General features: G+C 43.4%; 1 protein-coding gene across 1 annotated transcript; it reads right to left on the bottom strand.

Annotated features, from left to right (window-relative positions):
• CHGB (chromogranin B) lies at positions 1,906–16,619 on the bottom strand. The gene is given in 8 exon segments (NM_214081.2): positions 1,906–2,295; positions 4,191–4,962; positions 4,964–5,670; positions 5,673–5,681; positions 5,684–5,919; positions 11,268–11,361; positions 11,802–11,848; positions 16,470–16,619. Coding segments are annotated over 8 exon segments (1,998 nt in total). The 5' UTR covers positions 16,519–16,619; the 3' UTR covers positions 1,906–2,211.

The raw sequence follows: 17,902 nt of genomic DNA, 5'->3' as shown, positions 1-17,902 counted from the left end.
CAATCCAGGTGTTGTCATCTTCCCACCGTCCAGACTTTCTCCTCAGTGTCGTGGTCCTAACATGGGTCAGAAAAGAATTTCTGGACACAAAGTGGAGTGAGGAGAGAGATGAGTTTGTTGACATAAGACATGCTATCACAATGGGACGACTTCCTGATGGTCAGAGAGAGCTGACCCCAGTGGAAGTATTTGATAGGTTCCCTGGAGAACGGAGACAGACCCCCACCCCTGGAATGTGACTGTTCACCTTGGAGACCTGCTGGGGACATGCATACAGCCCAGCACAAAATCTATACCCTTTCCTGGAATGTGGAGCATAGATTAACCACCTACAAGGATTAACTGTCCTCTGTCATGGGACTCGACCACCTACCCCTCCCTTGGCCTTCCCCTCCTCCTTCATTGTTCCTGCCACACATTTCCACCACAGATTTTTTAAAAGCCTAGCACCTCCTCACAGGCAGAGCTGGTGGCATCTTGAGCTCAGCCTGTGCCCCTCTGATGCCTTAATAAATCTCTTTTGCTTTACTGACTTGGCTTTGCATGTGCCTCCCTCAGCAAACCTAACAGCTTTCTGATTTTTTCCTTTTTTTTTTTTTTTTTTTTTGCTTTTTAGGGCCGCACCTGCAGCATCTGGAGGTTCCCAGGCTAGGAGGGTTGAATTGGAGCTGCGTCCAGGCCTACACCAGAGCTCATGGCAACGCTGGATCCTTAACCCACCAAGCAAGGTCAGGGATCAAACCTGCATCCTCAAGGACACAATTCAGGTTTGTTTCTGCTGCACCACAATGGGAACTCCCATGGCTGCTTCTTTTTATAGTCTTAAAATAGGGGAGAGGGTGATGTGGTTTTACAGATTAGCTGGGGGTCTCATTCTGGCTAAGGGTCTGCTTGAGTAAGCCATCCCTTTACCGAGAAACAGAGAGCTTTCTAGGGCAGGTTACTTCTTTATCAGAAGAGAGCCAGGCCTGTCACTGGTGTCAGGTTCAGGTTTTGTCCATCAGCTTCATGTTTTGTGTTTGAGCTAATAGGCTATGGCTTGAGTTCCACACTCAGCACTGAAAATAATGACTCTTGGCCAGAGCTCTCCAGATAATAGGACTTTAGAAGTAATGTCTCATAATCATTTTTGAACCAGGTTCTTCAAGGCTATTTAGTCTTTATCCAGACTGGGGGAGCAGATGTCTTCTCTCCATCTCTCTCTTTATATCCTGCACATTCTTTTAATTTCGAAGATTTACTTTTTTTTCCCCCTATTCTGCATCCAAAGACCAACAAATCAGAGTTCCAGCAGTGGAGCAGTGGCTTAAGGATCTGACTGGAGCAACTCCAGTCCTTGCGGAGGTGTGAATTTCATCCCTGGCCTGGTGCAGTGGGTTAAAGGATCCAGTGTTGCCACAGCTGTGGCTCGGCTCACAGTTCAGACTCACTGATCCCTGGCCCAGGAACTTCCATATGCCACAGGCATAGCCATAAAAAGAAAGGAAAAAAAAAAAAAAAAAAAAAAAGAGACAAAGACCAACAAACTAACAAATCTTAGTGCTGTATTTAGAATTTATTTTTGTTTTTGTTTTTGTCTTTTTCCCTTTTCTAGGGCTGCTCACGTGGCATATGGAGGTTCCCAGGCTAGGGGTGGAATCGGAGCTGTAGCCACCAGACTACGCCAGAGCCATGGCAACACGGATCCGAGCCACGTCTGTGGCCTATACCACAGCTCATGGCAATGCTGGCTCCTTAACCCACTGAGCAAGGCCGGAGACCGAACCCACAACCTCATGGTTCCTAGTCGGATTTATTAACCACTGAGCCACCACAGGACCTCCTAGAATTTACTTTGAAGAGTGAATCTGAAAGTCACTTTCTTCCCTATGAGCCCAAAGGAAGATGAGAACATGACACTTTTGGCCTGGAGAGAATCCTTTATTATGTCACACTGAAACAAATACTTTTTTCAAGGACAGTAAGCACAGTCATTGCCACAAGCATATTAATATATCTAATTTTTAATAAAGAATATGCTACAAGTCATGCTATTTATAGTTTCAATAGCATTCTGGCAAAATTAAAGATATTTCCAGTTGTGTCAAATATTTGATGAATAGTAAATTCTACTTTTGCCTTTGGGTAAATAAATGGTGTCTTTCAGTGAAGTGGTGGAAAACAGGTCATGTGAGGGCTGCTTCTTAAATATGCCCTTTTCTCCAGGGACCATCAGCCCCTTCGGTTACCACTGAACTTCTCAGCTATTTTCTGTAGTTCCAAATCCATTGCAGCCAAATTTTCGAGTTCTTTTTCCTAGAAAATACAGAAAAATACAGAAAATGGAGGCATGAGGTCCCCGATCAAATTACTTTGTTGTCGTTGGAAGGAGTATGGACAGAAAGGGGAATTTTTGATGTGTTAAAGGCTATATGAGATACCCTACATCAGGGGTTTTCAAACTTCGGTCCCTGGACCAGCAGCATCAGTATCACCAGGGAACTTGTCAGAAATATAGAATCTTGAGCTCCACCACAACCTGCTGAATCAGAAATTCCAACGGCTAGGAAAGAATATACATATATATATAACTGAGTCACTTGGCCATACAGCAGAAATTGGCACAACACTGTAAATCAACTGTATTTTAATTTAAAAAAATTTTTTACCACTGTAAACCAACTATAATGAGTTTAAAAATAAAAATCATTTTAAAAAAGTGAGTGAAAATTTTTTTTAAAAAAAGAAATGCCGGAGTTCCGGTCATAGCTCAGCGGAGATTTATCTGACTAGCATCCATGAGGACGTAGGTTCGATTCCTGGCCTTGCTCAGTGGGTCAAGAATCCAGCATTGCTGTGAGCTGTGGTGTAGGCCAGCAGGTATAGCTCTGACTGGACCCCTAGCCTGAGAACCTCCAAATACTGCAGGTGCAGCCCTAATAAATAAATAAATAAATAAAAAAGACTAAAAAAAGAAATGCTAAGGTCTAGGAATCGTGATTTTTTTGTTTGTTTGTTTTTTCAATCAAAATGGTTACTTTTGGAGTTCTGGTTGTGGTTCAGTGGGTTAAGAACTCGACTGGTACCCATAAGGATGCAGGTTCCATCCCTGGCCTCATTCGGTGGGTTAAGGATCTGGCATTGCCGCAAGCTATGGCTTGGATCCTGCATTTCCATGGCTGTGGTGTAGGCTGGCAGCTTCAGCTCCGATTTGAACTCTAGCCCCAGAACATCCATATAATTCAGGTGCAGCCATTTAAAAAATCAAAAAGGCAAAAAATAAAAAAATACTTTAATTTAAAACATTTAAATTTGTTAAAATAATGGTTCTTTTTTCCTTTATATTTTTTAAAATTTTTATTAGAGTACAGTTGATTTACAGTGTTGTATCAATTTCTGTTGTACAGCATAGTGACCCAGTCATATATATGTATACATCCTTTTTCTCATACTATCTTTTGTAATATTCTACCCCAAGAGATTGGACATAGTTCCCTGTGCTGTAGAGTAAGACCCCATTGCTTATCTATTCTAAATGTAATAGTTTGTATCTACCAACCCCAAGCTCCCAGGTCCATCCCACTCCCCCCCCCACCACTGTTGTAACTCTGATACACATTCTAGTTTGAGAAGAATAGACCTACATAATCAATATTGGGGGGAAAAACATTGTTAAGGAAGGCAAAGCTCTGGTGATGTTACCTCTCTCAAATGTAGCTGTGATTGATGTGGACCAAGAGATGGTACAGACAGAACAAAGCAACTAATTTCTGTACATCTGTTCTCTCTTACCCTGAGAAATAGTGATGACAAGTCAAATGACCAAGGAGAAGACAGCAGACAGGTGGTTTTCAACCTTGACTGAATGTTGAAACCCCCTTGGAGCTTTAAAAGATCCTGAGGCCCAGGCAATACCTGGTACCAAATGGACAGAATCTCTTGGTCTCAGGTATCAGTCATTTTTCAAGCTTTCCTGGTAATTACAATGTGCAGCCAAGGTTGAGAAGCACCCCAGGGCAAGGGGGTGGACAGGGATGCAGGCAATGGCCAGATGCCAGGTGGAAATCAAACCCACAGACTGTCTCTGACTAGAGGTACCCTCTCATGGCGAGTAATTGCTGTGGATCTCTCCCCATTAATAGCAGCCTTGTATGTGACATCTGAACATTGACCATCCGAAGTTAGCTTTAGGCAAAAGCCCCACATCTTACCTCCTCCTCTGTCAGAACTCCTTGGCCGGCCCTCTCCTTCTCACTCTCTGCTGCGTGGCGTGGACTCAGGTGCTCCCCGGAGTCATAGAAGTCTGGAAACTCAGCTGACTTCTTCCTGTAATGAAGAAGCTGGTCCAGTTCAGCCACTCTGTCATACTGCCTCTTCAGATCCAGTTTGGGGGCCAGGTTTCTCTCCTCATATCCCCAGTTTACATCCTCCTCAAAGGGCTTTTTCTCCCACCAGTCATAGCTGTATTCCGGGAAGAAAGTCTTCTCGTTCAAGGTCACCCCATTTGCATCTTCACCCTCAAGAAAATTGTCACCCACGTTGTCCTTCCTCTCGAAATGGCTGCTCTCCCACTGGGGTGGGACGTAGTATGGATTGAGTAGCTCCCCTAATCTCTTCTTCTCAGGGATGCGATGGGCAGCATAGGGTTTGCCTGGAAGCCTGGCTTCTGCAGCGTGCTCCCCAGGGCCTTGCAGGTCCTCCGGCTGCTGCCACCTGCCTGGGGCTCCTTCCTCCCCATTCTCCTCACCGCGGTTGAGGTAATTTCTCAGCTTGGCCTGTGGGTGGCGCCTTGCCTCGTCCACCTGGCTTTCTGGAACAGGGCGGTGTGCTTCACCCCAGAACTGTTCCTCTTCTGCCGGGTCAGGAGGGGCGTCGGCACGTGGCCCCCCTGCCCAGGCTCGGTGGTGCCGCTGCCCCTCGTCGCCTCTCTCTTCCTCACTTTCCTCACTGTGTCCGGGCCCCTTATTCCTCAGCTCCGAGCTGGGCCACCCTCCTGTCCTGCTCTGGGCTCTCCTCGCCGGGACGTCTTGCAGCCCGGTGTTCCGCACCCCCTCTGCCCCCGTATCGTGCCCCCACCAGGTCCCCAGGAGCCTGGACCGAGGAGGAACTCCTCACTTCTTCCCCGTGTTCGGCTTCTTCTTCGGAAGCTGGGTAGTGGGTTGGATGGCGGGTTCTCTGTCCCCCGGGGCTGGCCAGGCCCAACACTGACTCCTCAGATTCCTCGCGGGGGTGTCCTCTCTCCTCGGGGGGAGGACTCCCTTCCTGAGGGGCTCTGTCCGGCCTGCTCCTCCCGTGGTGATGCCTCGGCCTCCAGCGTCGTTTGTCCACCTCAAGGCTGGCATCTTCCTGGCTTTCCTCAGGTGCCTCCTGACCCTCGGGTGGGCTTTCAGGCTCTCCGGGTGCCGCGTCCTGGCTCCCGGTCTCCTCTCCACTCTCCTGGCTGCTCCTTTCCCGGCTGTGTGTCTTCGCAGGGCCCCCAGCAGAGTGTGCATCGTACCTGGACTCGAACTCCTCTTTTTTCTTAGCTGTAGCCCGGTTTCCTTGGTTGAGAAAAGCAGTTTGCGTCTCTCCCGGCTCTTGGAGGTGTCGCTCCTCGCTGCCCTCTTCCCCACGCTCCCTTTTCTGATATTTCTCTCCCTCTTCTTCTTCCCTGTCCTGTCCCTCGCTCTTCTCAGAATGGCGTGTCTTGCCTCCTTGGCCACTGGTTGTCAGAGGAGTAGGGGCCCCCTCGGGGCTTGCCTGCCCCCTCTCGGCTGTGCCCGCCGCCCTCTACGTCCGCCCCTGGGGGGCCTTGGGTGTCCTCCGATGGGGCTTCTGCGCCCTCCCTACCACCGGAGGGCCTCTGGGTTTCGGAGGTGTCAGCTGGGTCTCTTAACAATCTCACTTCAAACCTTGTGTTCTCATTTGCACCTTTCTCTTCATCTTTGACCTCTTTTCCACCTATAATGAAAAGAAAAAGGAGCAAGTGTAACATCAGAATTGCTTGCTGTTCAGTAAGCCCCAGCCTCAGTGATCACTACAAACCCTAAAGACCCTGAAAATTGCTTGGGTAATTTTTCAGTTAATGAAGAATATACTCAGACTACTTTTATTTTATTTTATTCTTTTTTGTCTTTTTAGGGCTGCACCCACAGTATATGGAAGTTCCCAGGCTTCGGGTCCAATTGGAGCTGCAGCTGCTGGCCCACACCACAGCCACAGTATCACTGGATCTGAGCTGTGCCTGTGACCTACACCACAGCTCACGGCAACGCCAGATCCTTAACCCACTGAGCAAGGCTGGGGATCCAACCCATATCCTCTCAGATACTAGTTTCATTCATTACCGATGAGCCATGACAGGAACTCCTCAGACTACTTTTAAAAGCAATGATAGGAAAACTACTTAGTTGTGTTTAAATTGAATCATAAATTCTCTCTATATTGATTTTTTTCATAACACCCAAGTTTCTTTCATTTGCTTGATGACTGAATTGAAACTCAAATATAGGTTTGTAAAATACTAGAATTTAGACCCAGAAGAAACCTTAGCATTCATGTAGTTCAATCTCCTCTCTCTGAAGACCAAAGACATTAAGGCTCAGAGAGGTGTAATTCAGGACCATTCTTTCCATATTTCCTCTAAGTAGGGATTAAAAAGTTAACATTGTATAAAGAGCTCCCACTAGAATCCAGCTAAATAAAGTTAAACAATCAAAATGGGAAATATCAGATTCAAAGGAAGACTAACATGTTAATATTAGTTTATAAGACTTTTTTTTTTTTTTTTTTTTTTTTTTTTAGGGCCGCACCTGTGGCCTGTGGAGGTTCCCAGGCTGGGGGTCTAATCGGAGCTGTAGCTGCTGGCCTATGCCACAGCCACAGCAACAACAGATCCAAGCCACGTCTGCAACCTTCACCACAGCTCATGGCAACGCCAGATCCTTAACCTACTGAGCAAGGCCAGGGATCGAACCTGCAACCTCATTGTTCCTAGTCAGATTCCTTTCCGCTGCACCACGATGGGAACTCCAGTTTATAAGACTTTTATTATTCAGTCAACTGTGTAGACTCAACTTAGCAGTGACAATATAACTTAGTATTTGGCGATAAGCAGCGTGTGTATTTCTTTGTTGAGAAAACTGCACAGCAGTGAAGGACCAATGTTTTCCCTCTTTCAGGTCCCATCCAACATGTTCTCACGTGTTGAGAATAAGCTTCAGTATACTGAATTATCTTTATATTGCACGAGTCAACAGTAGATGGAATGACTGATGTTTTAACTGAATGCTATTTCCTCCCATCTTTTCCAAATGTTGACAGCTCTTTTACTAAATCTTCCTTAACTCAAGGGCATCCCATTGAAAGGAGACATGCAATTAACACTGTCTGAGTCGTTACCTGGAAGGGCTTAGATTTCAACTGACGTCACTGAGTTCAGATAGAACACCTGAAGCCAAGGACGCTCACAGTTCTGAGCCAACCTCTAGGCCATCATTGTGGGAGTCACCACCCCTTTGTAGTTATTGAGGACTTGAATGTAGCCGGTCCAAACTGACACATTCCATAAATATAAGAAACCACCAGATCTCAAAGGCTTCAGATGAAAAAAAGAATGTAAAGTATCTCAAAATTTCATATTGATTATATGTTGAAATGACAATATTTTGGATATACTGGAATATATATACTATAAATACATTGGATTTTACAAGTTGTATAGTGAATAAAATAAATTGGACAAACTTGAATATATTATTAAAATTAGCTTCACCTGTCCCTTTTACTTTTTAAATATGTGGCTACTGGAAAATTTGAAATTTATTTGTGGCCCGCATGATATTTCTACTGAACGGTTCTGATGAGTCATTTTGAACTGATATTTGCAGAATAGAAAAAGAATCGGTCTGCTTTGTAAAAATCTCCAAGAAATAGAAGGCAGTCTATACCTCTCTACTTAAAGCCCAGCCTGGCATGATAATATTCTCATGTTTGATGAGGCACCTGAAATGTCCATGACATTTTGACCCAGACATCTGAGGTCTGGCCCATCACCAGTGCCTTTGCCTTTTAAGAGCCAGTGGTGGTATGTGCAGCAATGAGGCAGGGCTGACTAGGTAGGCACAGGTAAGCAGGGAGGCTTTGAGCAGGTACTGACATCATTCAGGCAGGATCCGAGCTTCCCGGGGCAGAGGCTGTGTGGCCCCTTTTTTACTGCCTGCTGGTCAGGAAGAGAAGTTATTTTTATTTTTTTCCCAGTTGAATGAGTGCTGCTTGCAGCAGCTTGCCTGAGGCTTAACACTTCCTCCTATATTTAGCTTTAAGCCCCCGCAGGTGAGATCAGAGGAGGGCTGTGATTAGCAGCACAAAGTCTTGTCAAGCTGTAAAACTAAGGTGTGAAGAGTTCTCTTCCAGTAAAAAGGGGAAAATGCACCTTCCATCCCTAACTGTCAGTTGTAAAGATGACCAGATCAACGAGACTCTTATACCTGTTAAGAAATTGGACTGTGTATTCCCTAAAGTCTCTTTAAACCATGAAACAATAGTTTGCTCAGTAAGTCCCCAAATGTTGGTTTGCTCAGTAAGTGTACACTTGCCTCAGCAACATGCTAAGGAGAGTGGGAGTGGAGACAGAGATGGGTTGAGGGTGGGAGGGAGGCTGCAGGAAAGAATTCATCCTACTCATTGGCAGAAAGCACCATCAGTCTTCCAATCAGCCTAAGACATATCAGCAGGAGAGAGAAAACAGAATAGAAGTGTGGACTAAGAATTTTCCTGTCATATCAGTAAACAAAGGATGTTGTGGCCATCAAGCCATCGGTTAGTACAGCCACCCCAATTGTGTATCCTGAGGGGATTCAGGATGGAAAAAACAAACAAACTCAGGATACTGGCATTTAAGGTGCATATCAAAGGAATGATTTCAATAAGCCTAGGCTCTTGCACCTTCCTGTACATAGAAAAGTGCCAAGTTTATTAACCTAAGATATCTGGTTTTCTTTAATTAACAATGATTTTTTTGATGTTCCAACTACTTGGTTTTTATTGCCAAAAAACTCCTATATTCTGGCTCCTCCCTTATATCTTCAAAACAGTCCCTCAAAGCCATCTGAGAAACTGTCTCCTGGGCTTCAGTCCTCAGTATGTCATGGAATAAAACATAATTTTCAACTTTTAGGTTGTGCATTTTTTTTTTAGTCGACTAAAGTTCTGAATTGGTAGCCCAGAGGTAAGTAACATTTTTCATAAATTTGAATTTAGAGGCAATATTTAAATGCCAGGAGATACTACTTCAAAAATCCAAATTTTTAATTCTTTTGAAAATTCCCAAGATATGATAACAGAATCTATATTTCTCTCACTATAAGGTTGAACCTGAGAAAAATCTACTTGGAGTTTGTGAGTCACTTCTGTCATGTTTTACTCCTTTCTGTTATCTGTCCATCTGGCCTTGGCTGGTATTTGAGTCTGTAGCCTGGGAGGAGATCTTTAATTTTTTTCTATCTCAGCATTCAATGGCTCTCTGGGTGTGATATCTCCAGGGTCCTGATTTTTACCATTTTTCCCCGATGTCCCTCAAGAGACATCAAAAGACCCCAGGGCACAGTGATGAGTTGAGGCTAGAAACCTATGGCCACAGCCTGGGTGCTAAGAATCTGACCGTGGCAGCTAGCAGAGCTCTAAAATTGACCACTCTTCTTAAGCAATCACAGTTCTTTGATGAATCCCCTAGAATGAGGGATCCAAACCTTCTGTGTCCATCTGGTAAACCAAGAAAGGGGAACGGAGATAGGAACACGAGTTTGACTAAAGGAGTCTTTGGTCCCTGCCTGGAGACCCACCCTGCTCTCACTCATTCCCTGCAATGGCTAATAAACTCATTCTAGTAAGCTCACTCCTGTAGTGCTGGAAAAGAAAGTTGAGGAGAAATTCTGAAAGAGATATGTAGGCTAGGAGTGGCAGGGAAGCTTCCTTCCACTGTGCATGGGGCTCCTACAGCCTCAGACCCACACCCCTACAATGGTTATCCGGAAGCCCCCAATGGTGGACTGAGTCCCCCCCAGGTCATCTTTCAGCCAATCACTAATACTTGTTTTTATGATTTTATGCATGAGGCCTCGTGTGCAGCAATAGCAAGAGAGTATCATCTTGCAATGGGGAATTTTTTCTTTTCTTTTTTCTTTTTAGGGCCACACCTGCAGCATATGGAAGTTCCTAGGCTAGGGGTCGAACTGGAGCTTCAGCTGCTGGCCTATGCCATAGCCACAGCAACACCAGATCTGAGCTGCATCTGCAACCTACGCTGCAGCTTGTGGCAATGCCAGATCCTTAACCAAATGAGTGAGACCAGGGATCGAACCTGAATCCTAAGGGATACTGGTCAAGTTCTTAACCCACCTGCTGAGCCACAATGGGAACTCCATAATGGGAGATTTTAAAGGTGAAAATAACAAAGAAAATCTGCTGTTCTCAGCTTGACTAAAAATTTAAAAGCACTGACAGGTGTTGACGAGGACAGAGACGTTTGGATTTGTTTGAATCCGTTTGACTTTGCACTAAAATTTATCTCTTCATATCAACTCCCAATGGATACTGCTTGTGTCACTGTTCCAATTTTGTTTTCAACACAAGCTGTTTCTTGTGGAGAAAACTTCCCAGTCTAGACCTGGAAGTGCCATTATTCTGCTCCTTGGATGCTCTGAGTCCACCCTCACTCCTTCCAGTTCTGGAACCCCTGATACCATTTACTAGTACCTCTCATTCTAATAAGATCTTCATTAAAATGGCTCCACCAATCTGTCAGGTAAATATACCACAAGTTGCCCAGCCACCTTTCCAAGCTTCCAGCTCCTCTCTGTCAGAAGGGTGGAAGGCAAAGAGAAGAATAATTTTTGTCTCCTTCTATCCTTTCATCTTCTAATACTTCCAGAACATTTAGCCCCCACCCCACCCCATCTTATAAACAAACACTCTGCACACCTCCCTCAACCTAAAAAATCCAGACTGTGAAAACAAGGAATTGAGGAACTAATAGACATCTCAAAGACTATCATTGAATTCAACTCCCTCACTTTACTTTGAGGAAATAAGCCCAGAGAGTCAAGGAGTCTTCCCCATGGTCATACAGCCTGTAAGTGGCAGAGCCGGGACTAGAAGCCATATCTTAGATCATTTGCTGATCTAGCAAGTCCTGTTCCCACTGCATCATGCTCCCTGTTCCTGTGGGAGCAAAGAGGAAGGAGAAATGGAGGGAGCAGGAGAAAGGACCATTCAAGGAACAAAGACCTCCTACAGTGTAAGATACTTACCTTTCTTCAGGACTTGTCTGCACTCAGGAGTGATGGGAGGAGCATTGGACTTCGACAGGGCATTTGAAAGGACCTCGATGATGCAGTGAGCCACCTGGGGGAAACCCAGAAGGAGGTTGACAAAGCTGGTGTCACTGGGATGCTGGACTACTCATTCCAGAGCTGCTCCCAGGAGAGGGTTGGCTACGTGGCCTCTACTGATGCAGAATCCTTGGGCCAGGAATGAAAGCTCCCAGGCCTCCTCACAGAGCAATGCAAGAAGGTCAAGATGACACAGAGAAATAAATGTTCATTTCTGAACAGGTTAGATGGGAAATGTTGTGATGCCAGCTCTCCTCAAGAGGACTAAACATCTAAGAAGGGAGGAAGAGCCCGGAGCAGGAGGGGCATCCCTTGCTCCCATTTCCTCATGGATTAAAAACCTGGCTTCGTAAGCCTGGGTTTCTTGTTTGTTTGCTTAGTTTGGTATGACAAGGAGTAGGAGCTCTAGGGTCTAGATGTAAATCTAGATTCCAGACTTCCATTTCAGCTTACCATTTCTTCATTGTGGTTCCTGTTGTCCACTGGCATAGAACTGACAGCTTTGAAGGAGAAAAAGAATGGGAAATGAGTTGATTTTTGGAAGCTGTGTGTCCTCAAACTCACAAAATCACCCCACCTGTAGCATGTTACTTGGAGAGAAGGGCAGAGTCAGAGCTGAGCAGAGTGGAGAAAGTAGAGGATGGCTGCCTTAAGGACCAGAATTGCCCCAGTTATATGTACACGTACACACACACACACACACACACACACACACACACACACACACACACACACACACAGCTGTTTCTCCTGGCAATGTTATAAACATAATTTGGAAATGAATGCTATCTTATATCCAGTATAAATCAAATCCAGACAAGCAGAGCTGCTGGGATACTGGCAATGTTTTGTTTCTTGATCTAGGTGTTGATTACACAGGTGTGTTCAATGAGTGAAAAATCCAGTAAGTTGTACACAGTTTCCTCTATGTATATTGTGTCAATTAAAAGTTTAAAACAAACCTAGTTTAAAGGAAACCAGGGTAAGGTCAACCCTCTGCCTACACAAAATGGGTAAAGATCTGTGATTCCTTCCACCTTTTCCTGTTCCCAAGGAAATATTTTCCCTGAAAACCACTTCCTGTCCAAAAGCATGATTATGATTATCTTGTGTAATTAATTACCTTGTTTTACTCCCAGGCCTTTTCTTGGACAAGGTGCTTATGTGTTTGTAGCAGTTTTGTTTTTCTTCATGTCATCTGCAGCCCTGTGCAGAATATGGGAGGCATCTAGTTTTTCCAGCACAGCATCGAGTCCGTAATATCACATGCAAATAGGTATTCAACAGATGGTTTATGAGGATGTTGCAAAAAGATAAATTTTAATTTATTTAAATTAAGTTTCATGAGATTCTGCTTACTTTATTTATTTTTTTATTTTTTTTTGCTATTTCTTGGGCCACTCCTGCGGCATATGGAGGTTCCCAGGCTAGGGGTCGAATTGGAGCCAGAGCCACAGCAACTCGGGATCCGAGCTGCGTCTGCAACCTACACCACAGCTCACGGCAATGCCGGATCCTTAACTCACTGAGCAAGGGCAGGGACCGAACCCGCAACCTCATGGTTCCTAGTCGGATTCGTTAACCACTGCGCCACGACGGGAACTCCAGATTCTGCTTACTTTAAATGCATGACTGAAGTGCATTTGTCTCCTTAGGAAAATGCTTCAGATGTTTTAAATTTTACAGTGCCATTTTTTTTTTTTCTCTTTCAAAGTTGTTTTAATTCTTTTCTCTTTCACTTTCTTCTGTCTAAGCCCTTACTATTGGAGAAGTTCAAATTATGTACATACAGGCCCATCTCCACAGTTCTCCTGATATTCCCTGGAGTAGAACCTGCTCTTATGGCTGGAGAAGCTCAGTGCAGAAGGTTCTTCTAGGTCCCCGAGACAAGCAAAAAGCTAGTGGGAACAAGAGCAAAATTCTTGGACATCAGAGGTGGAAGCTGCTCAAATGCAGTTTATTGATAACCTTTCCTCCCCAAATATTTGCCCCCCAAATCTCTTTAATTACCTCCCCCAATTAATTACATGTCATAGAGCTCAGTCTAGAAATAAAACTTCTGCTTTATTGACTCACAGAATTTTCCTTCTCAAAGCATGGCCTGGGAGCTACTTCAATTGTTTCAAGAGGCCCAAAGCTAAGCAGCAGGTTAAAATCATTGGTAAAAACATTCGAGAGGTGGCTAACAAGGTATGACCCCATGGCCTTTCTGAAATGTAGTTCAGACAAGATCCAGATGGGCACCTTTGACACCCAGGGTTCAATATGCTGGGCCATTATTTTATCCTCCAAATGGCTGTTATCTGAGAACATTCCCACTTTGGCACTTCCTTTTTTTCTTTCCTTATCTTCTCAGGGCCCCTCTTTCGGCTTATGGCTGGTGGCCTATGCCACAGCCACTGCAACGCCACCCCATCTTTGACCTTCGCTGTAGCACTGGATCCTTAACCCACTGAGTGAGGCCAGGGATCAAACCTGAATCCTCATGGATACTAGTCGGGTTCTTAACTTGCCACAGCAGGAACTCCTCCACCTGAGATCTCTAAAATCCTCTGAAAAGCACTGAGAATTACTCAACTATAAGGTACCTGTTTAAAATATAGCTTTACAAAACTTTCTTTGGTAATACAGTTTCTGGCTAATAACTTTTTCTTGCTAATAACTTTCATCTTCATTTCACAAATGTATAATAGGTGCTATCATTAAATAGCTAATATCGATATTGCTAAAGTATTAACAGTCATCTGATTTGAGGGGGAAGGAATATTTTTCTTTTGTGGTTCTAAACAATTTGTAGCTCATACTTGTTTTTATAGAACAGTCCTCTTTCCCTGATTGAGGCTCTTCAGACATCTTTTTGGTGGAAAGGAACCAAGGTCTTCTTATGAAAACATATTATACATCTAGTGAGACATCTAAGTTCCACTATATTTTTTCCAATAGAATCTGTGACAGCAAAGTAATAACCAAAGATATGTTGATACCCCTAAAGTAGTTATTTCTTTGTATAACATAAGATTCAAGGGGCACAAAAGAAAACCCAATGATTATGATAAAAGTGAAGTAGTGAAATGGTAGGAAATATTTCAAGTAATATCATAATATCATATGATAAATCTGAGGATAACTTTCAAAGTATTAATATCTCATAAGACTACCAAATTAGGTTTTGATCCCAGAAGGAAAATACAGCTCTAAAATATGTTACACGAGCTATTTTGAATGTAGAAACCATCTTACCTAGTATAATATAAATGTCACTAGCTACTTCACTTGTATTAATTTTTAGAGTGCACAGTAACTACTGTGAAAAGGTGTAGATCTCCCTCCAGAAGCTCTTAAGGGTAGGAAATGAACCAGATGGTTTCTGCAGGTTTCCTGTGATTTTGCTAAATAACAAACTCTGCTTGAAGGCTGCCATGTCTCATTTCCAAGCATCTGAGGGAGGTAGAAATGGGGAATGACTGCTGTGGGTAAGGAGTTTCTTCCTGGGTGATTGCAAAATTTGATAATGGTTACACAATCTGTGAATATACTAAACAAATCACCGAATTGTGCACTTTAAACGTGTGGATTTTATGGTGTGTGAATTATAGCTCAATAATTTTTTAAAAGAATGTAATGCCTTGATTTTATCTGATATTAAAAGATAAACACTTCTTAAAAAGATTTTCTTGCATAAGAGCTGTAATTATTTTACCACCATAATTAAATGTCTCTGTTTTTGTGGTCTATAACACAAAGTATAGCATAGATCTAGCCTTTCAAGCAATTCCTTTCTGAAAATACTTTTGACCAGAAAGGACTCTAAATATTCATTTGCTTTTCTTTAATCAAATTGAAAACATCTATAGGCAGTTTGTAAGAGTGACAACAATTTTAGAAAATTCTGAATGTAAATAGCTTGCAACAAAATAAATCCCAGTGGCTTTCATTTTGTTTTTATATTTGGGATCCAGTAATTTCTGTTAATAAAATCTTCAGATTCATGGATGGCAATACCTCAGTTCTAGTTAGGAATTTCAATCTCAGATAAGAATGATATTTTATGAGGTCACTAAAACAGCTACAGAAAACACACAGTTTAATCTGATGATGGCATATTTATTTCTCAGTGGTCTCAATACTCATGGCTTCAACACACACACACACACAGACACACACACACACACACACACACACACACACACACTTTCCCCCCCAAAGACCATTTCTTTAAGATAAAGAGTAGTTTGAAAGATTAACCCCACAATTTTCCATCGTAGAGAGACACTGTCAAAGATTTACCACTTAAAATTTCATCCTCCTAAATTGCTTAAAATGATTTTTTAAACCACTCCAACAGAATTTTAGTGGTTATTTTATACTCATTATTTTTCTGGAGTACAAAAGTAAAAATATATATTGTAGTTTCCATTTATAACTAAAAATTGATTGAGTGAAATCTCTCAATCTCTCTCCCCATTGACAGAAACACAAAATACAAAAAAATATTACATTAAAACTATGTATACACATGCCTGAACACGAATACACATAAATTACATATGAATATGTTTAAAAGATATCACATATCTTATATACATATACACATAAGAAACTAACTTTTATCTCATTGTGTTTTAATAATAATGATGATGATGATAAAAGAAATTATACAGGTGCCAACTAATATAACACATGTACTCCTGTCTCTCCGTGGTCATTTGACTTTTAAAAGTCAAACCAATACTTAATTACAGATGCAGAATAAGACTATAACAGCATCTCTCTAAACAGGTAGAGAGAACGTAGCATTTCAGAAGTGAGCACAAAATATGGGATTTCCTTGGAGGTGCTGCCACGTTTTCTTTCTATCTTACAGATAGAAAGATATGAAAAAACCGAGACTCTTTTGGTTGGACTAGGAAGTCCTTTGGCTTTTTCCAAGTCAGACGATGGGGCGGGTAGTTGAGCGGAAACACCCAGGAAAAAAGAAATTAAGACCCTCAAGCAAGATGTATAAACCTTCCACTCAACTTCCCTCTCTCCCAGCATACGCCTGCCGAGATGCCCAGAGCAGCCTGGGAGACAGAGGCTGGCGCTGTCCACGGTGCTGAACAGCCAGCCGCGCCCACTCACCGGCCACCACAGTAGCTCCCAGGAAGCCGAGAAGCACCGCCGGCTGCATGGCCCGGCTCGCCCGAATCTGCGCGGAGAAGAGGACGGCTGCTGAGTGGTGAGTGAGTCGTGGACGGAAGGCAAGATGAAGATACTCAGGGAAGGCAGCCCTGTGTCCTGGTTCCCGCGGTGTGGCGCGGTTGGCGCAGGACTCGCTCTTTTAAAGGGCGAGCTGAGGCCGCAGGGCGGGGAGGGGCGGGCACCCAGGAGGCTGCGCCCCCGGCTCAGCTCTGACGTCACGGGGCGGCCCTGGGGGTGGCGGCTCAAGTAGGAGGGAATTTACGCCAGTCCAGTCGCCTAGGTGCCCAGGGTCTGGACCAAGGGTACGGAATAAGGCAGAAAAAAGAATGGAGGGGTGAGGGGATGTAGTTGAAATCTGAGTCGGGAGGAAAAGTGCAAGGTCCTGGTAGGATTTCGTAGACTTGTTTGTCATCTCTCTCCCATCCCTGCCCAACCTTCATATCTAGAAATGTATTTGAGGCTCTGTCTTTCATTGTTGTCAGTTGGCAGATAGCCAGTTCCTATATTCAGATTTTCTTTTTTCTCATTATTTTATAATTTAAAAAATTATTTTGCCGTTGACATTTATTTTTTTATTTTTTATTTTTATTTTTGTCTTTTTAGGGCCGCTCCAGCGGCATATGGAGGTTCCCATGCTAGGGATTGAATCCGAGCTGTTGCTGCTGACCTACACCACAGCCACAGCAACGCCAGATCCGAGCCGTGTCTGCGACCTATATCACAGCTCACGGCAATGTCGGATCCTTAACCCACTGAGCAAGGCCGGAAACCTCATAGTTCCTAGTCGGATTCGTTTCTGCTGCACCACAATGGGAACTCCGCCATTGACATTTATATCTCAAAACAAACAAACAAACAAACAAAAAGCCTTATTTCTCAGAAATTCTCCCAAAACAGAATGATGGAAGAAATCCAACATTTTCCTTTGGAACCAAGGCTTTAGGATAAACATGGTATCAGATAGGGATACTGTCAACTTAAAAAAAAAAATATCACTACCTAATTGTTCTGGGAATTTTTTTATTGAAGTGACTATATTTCCTACCTCCTCTGTAGTTTAACTTTGAAACAACCTGGAGATCATATATGCATTGGTATGTTTCTGGACTCTTCTATAATATCAGTCCATTCCATTTCATTGGGCTATTTGTTTATTCTTGGAGCAATACCACACTTTCTTTAATGCCATAGCTTTTTAATAGGGCTTGATATCTGTGGAAAAGGTCTTAACACTTTGTTTTTCTTTAGGAAGGTATTCATTATTCTTGGCCCTTTGCAATGTCATATTAATTTTAGAATCAGTTTTCAATTTTCATGAAAAAATCTGTTAGGATTTTGATAGGAATTGCAGCAAATCTATGAATCAATGTGGT

The sequence above is a fragment of the Sus scrofa genome, chromosome 17 (assembly GCF_000003025.6).
Source record: "Sus scrofa isolate TJ Tabasco breed Duroc chromosome 17, Sscrofa11.1, whole genome shotgun sequence".
Taxonomy (NCBI): Eukaryota; Metazoa; Chordata; class Mammalia; order Artiodactyla; family Suidae; genus Sus; species Sus scrofa.
Note: the sequence above shows the minus strand (reverse complement) of the source record. Positions and strands in the feature narration are given on the sequence as shown.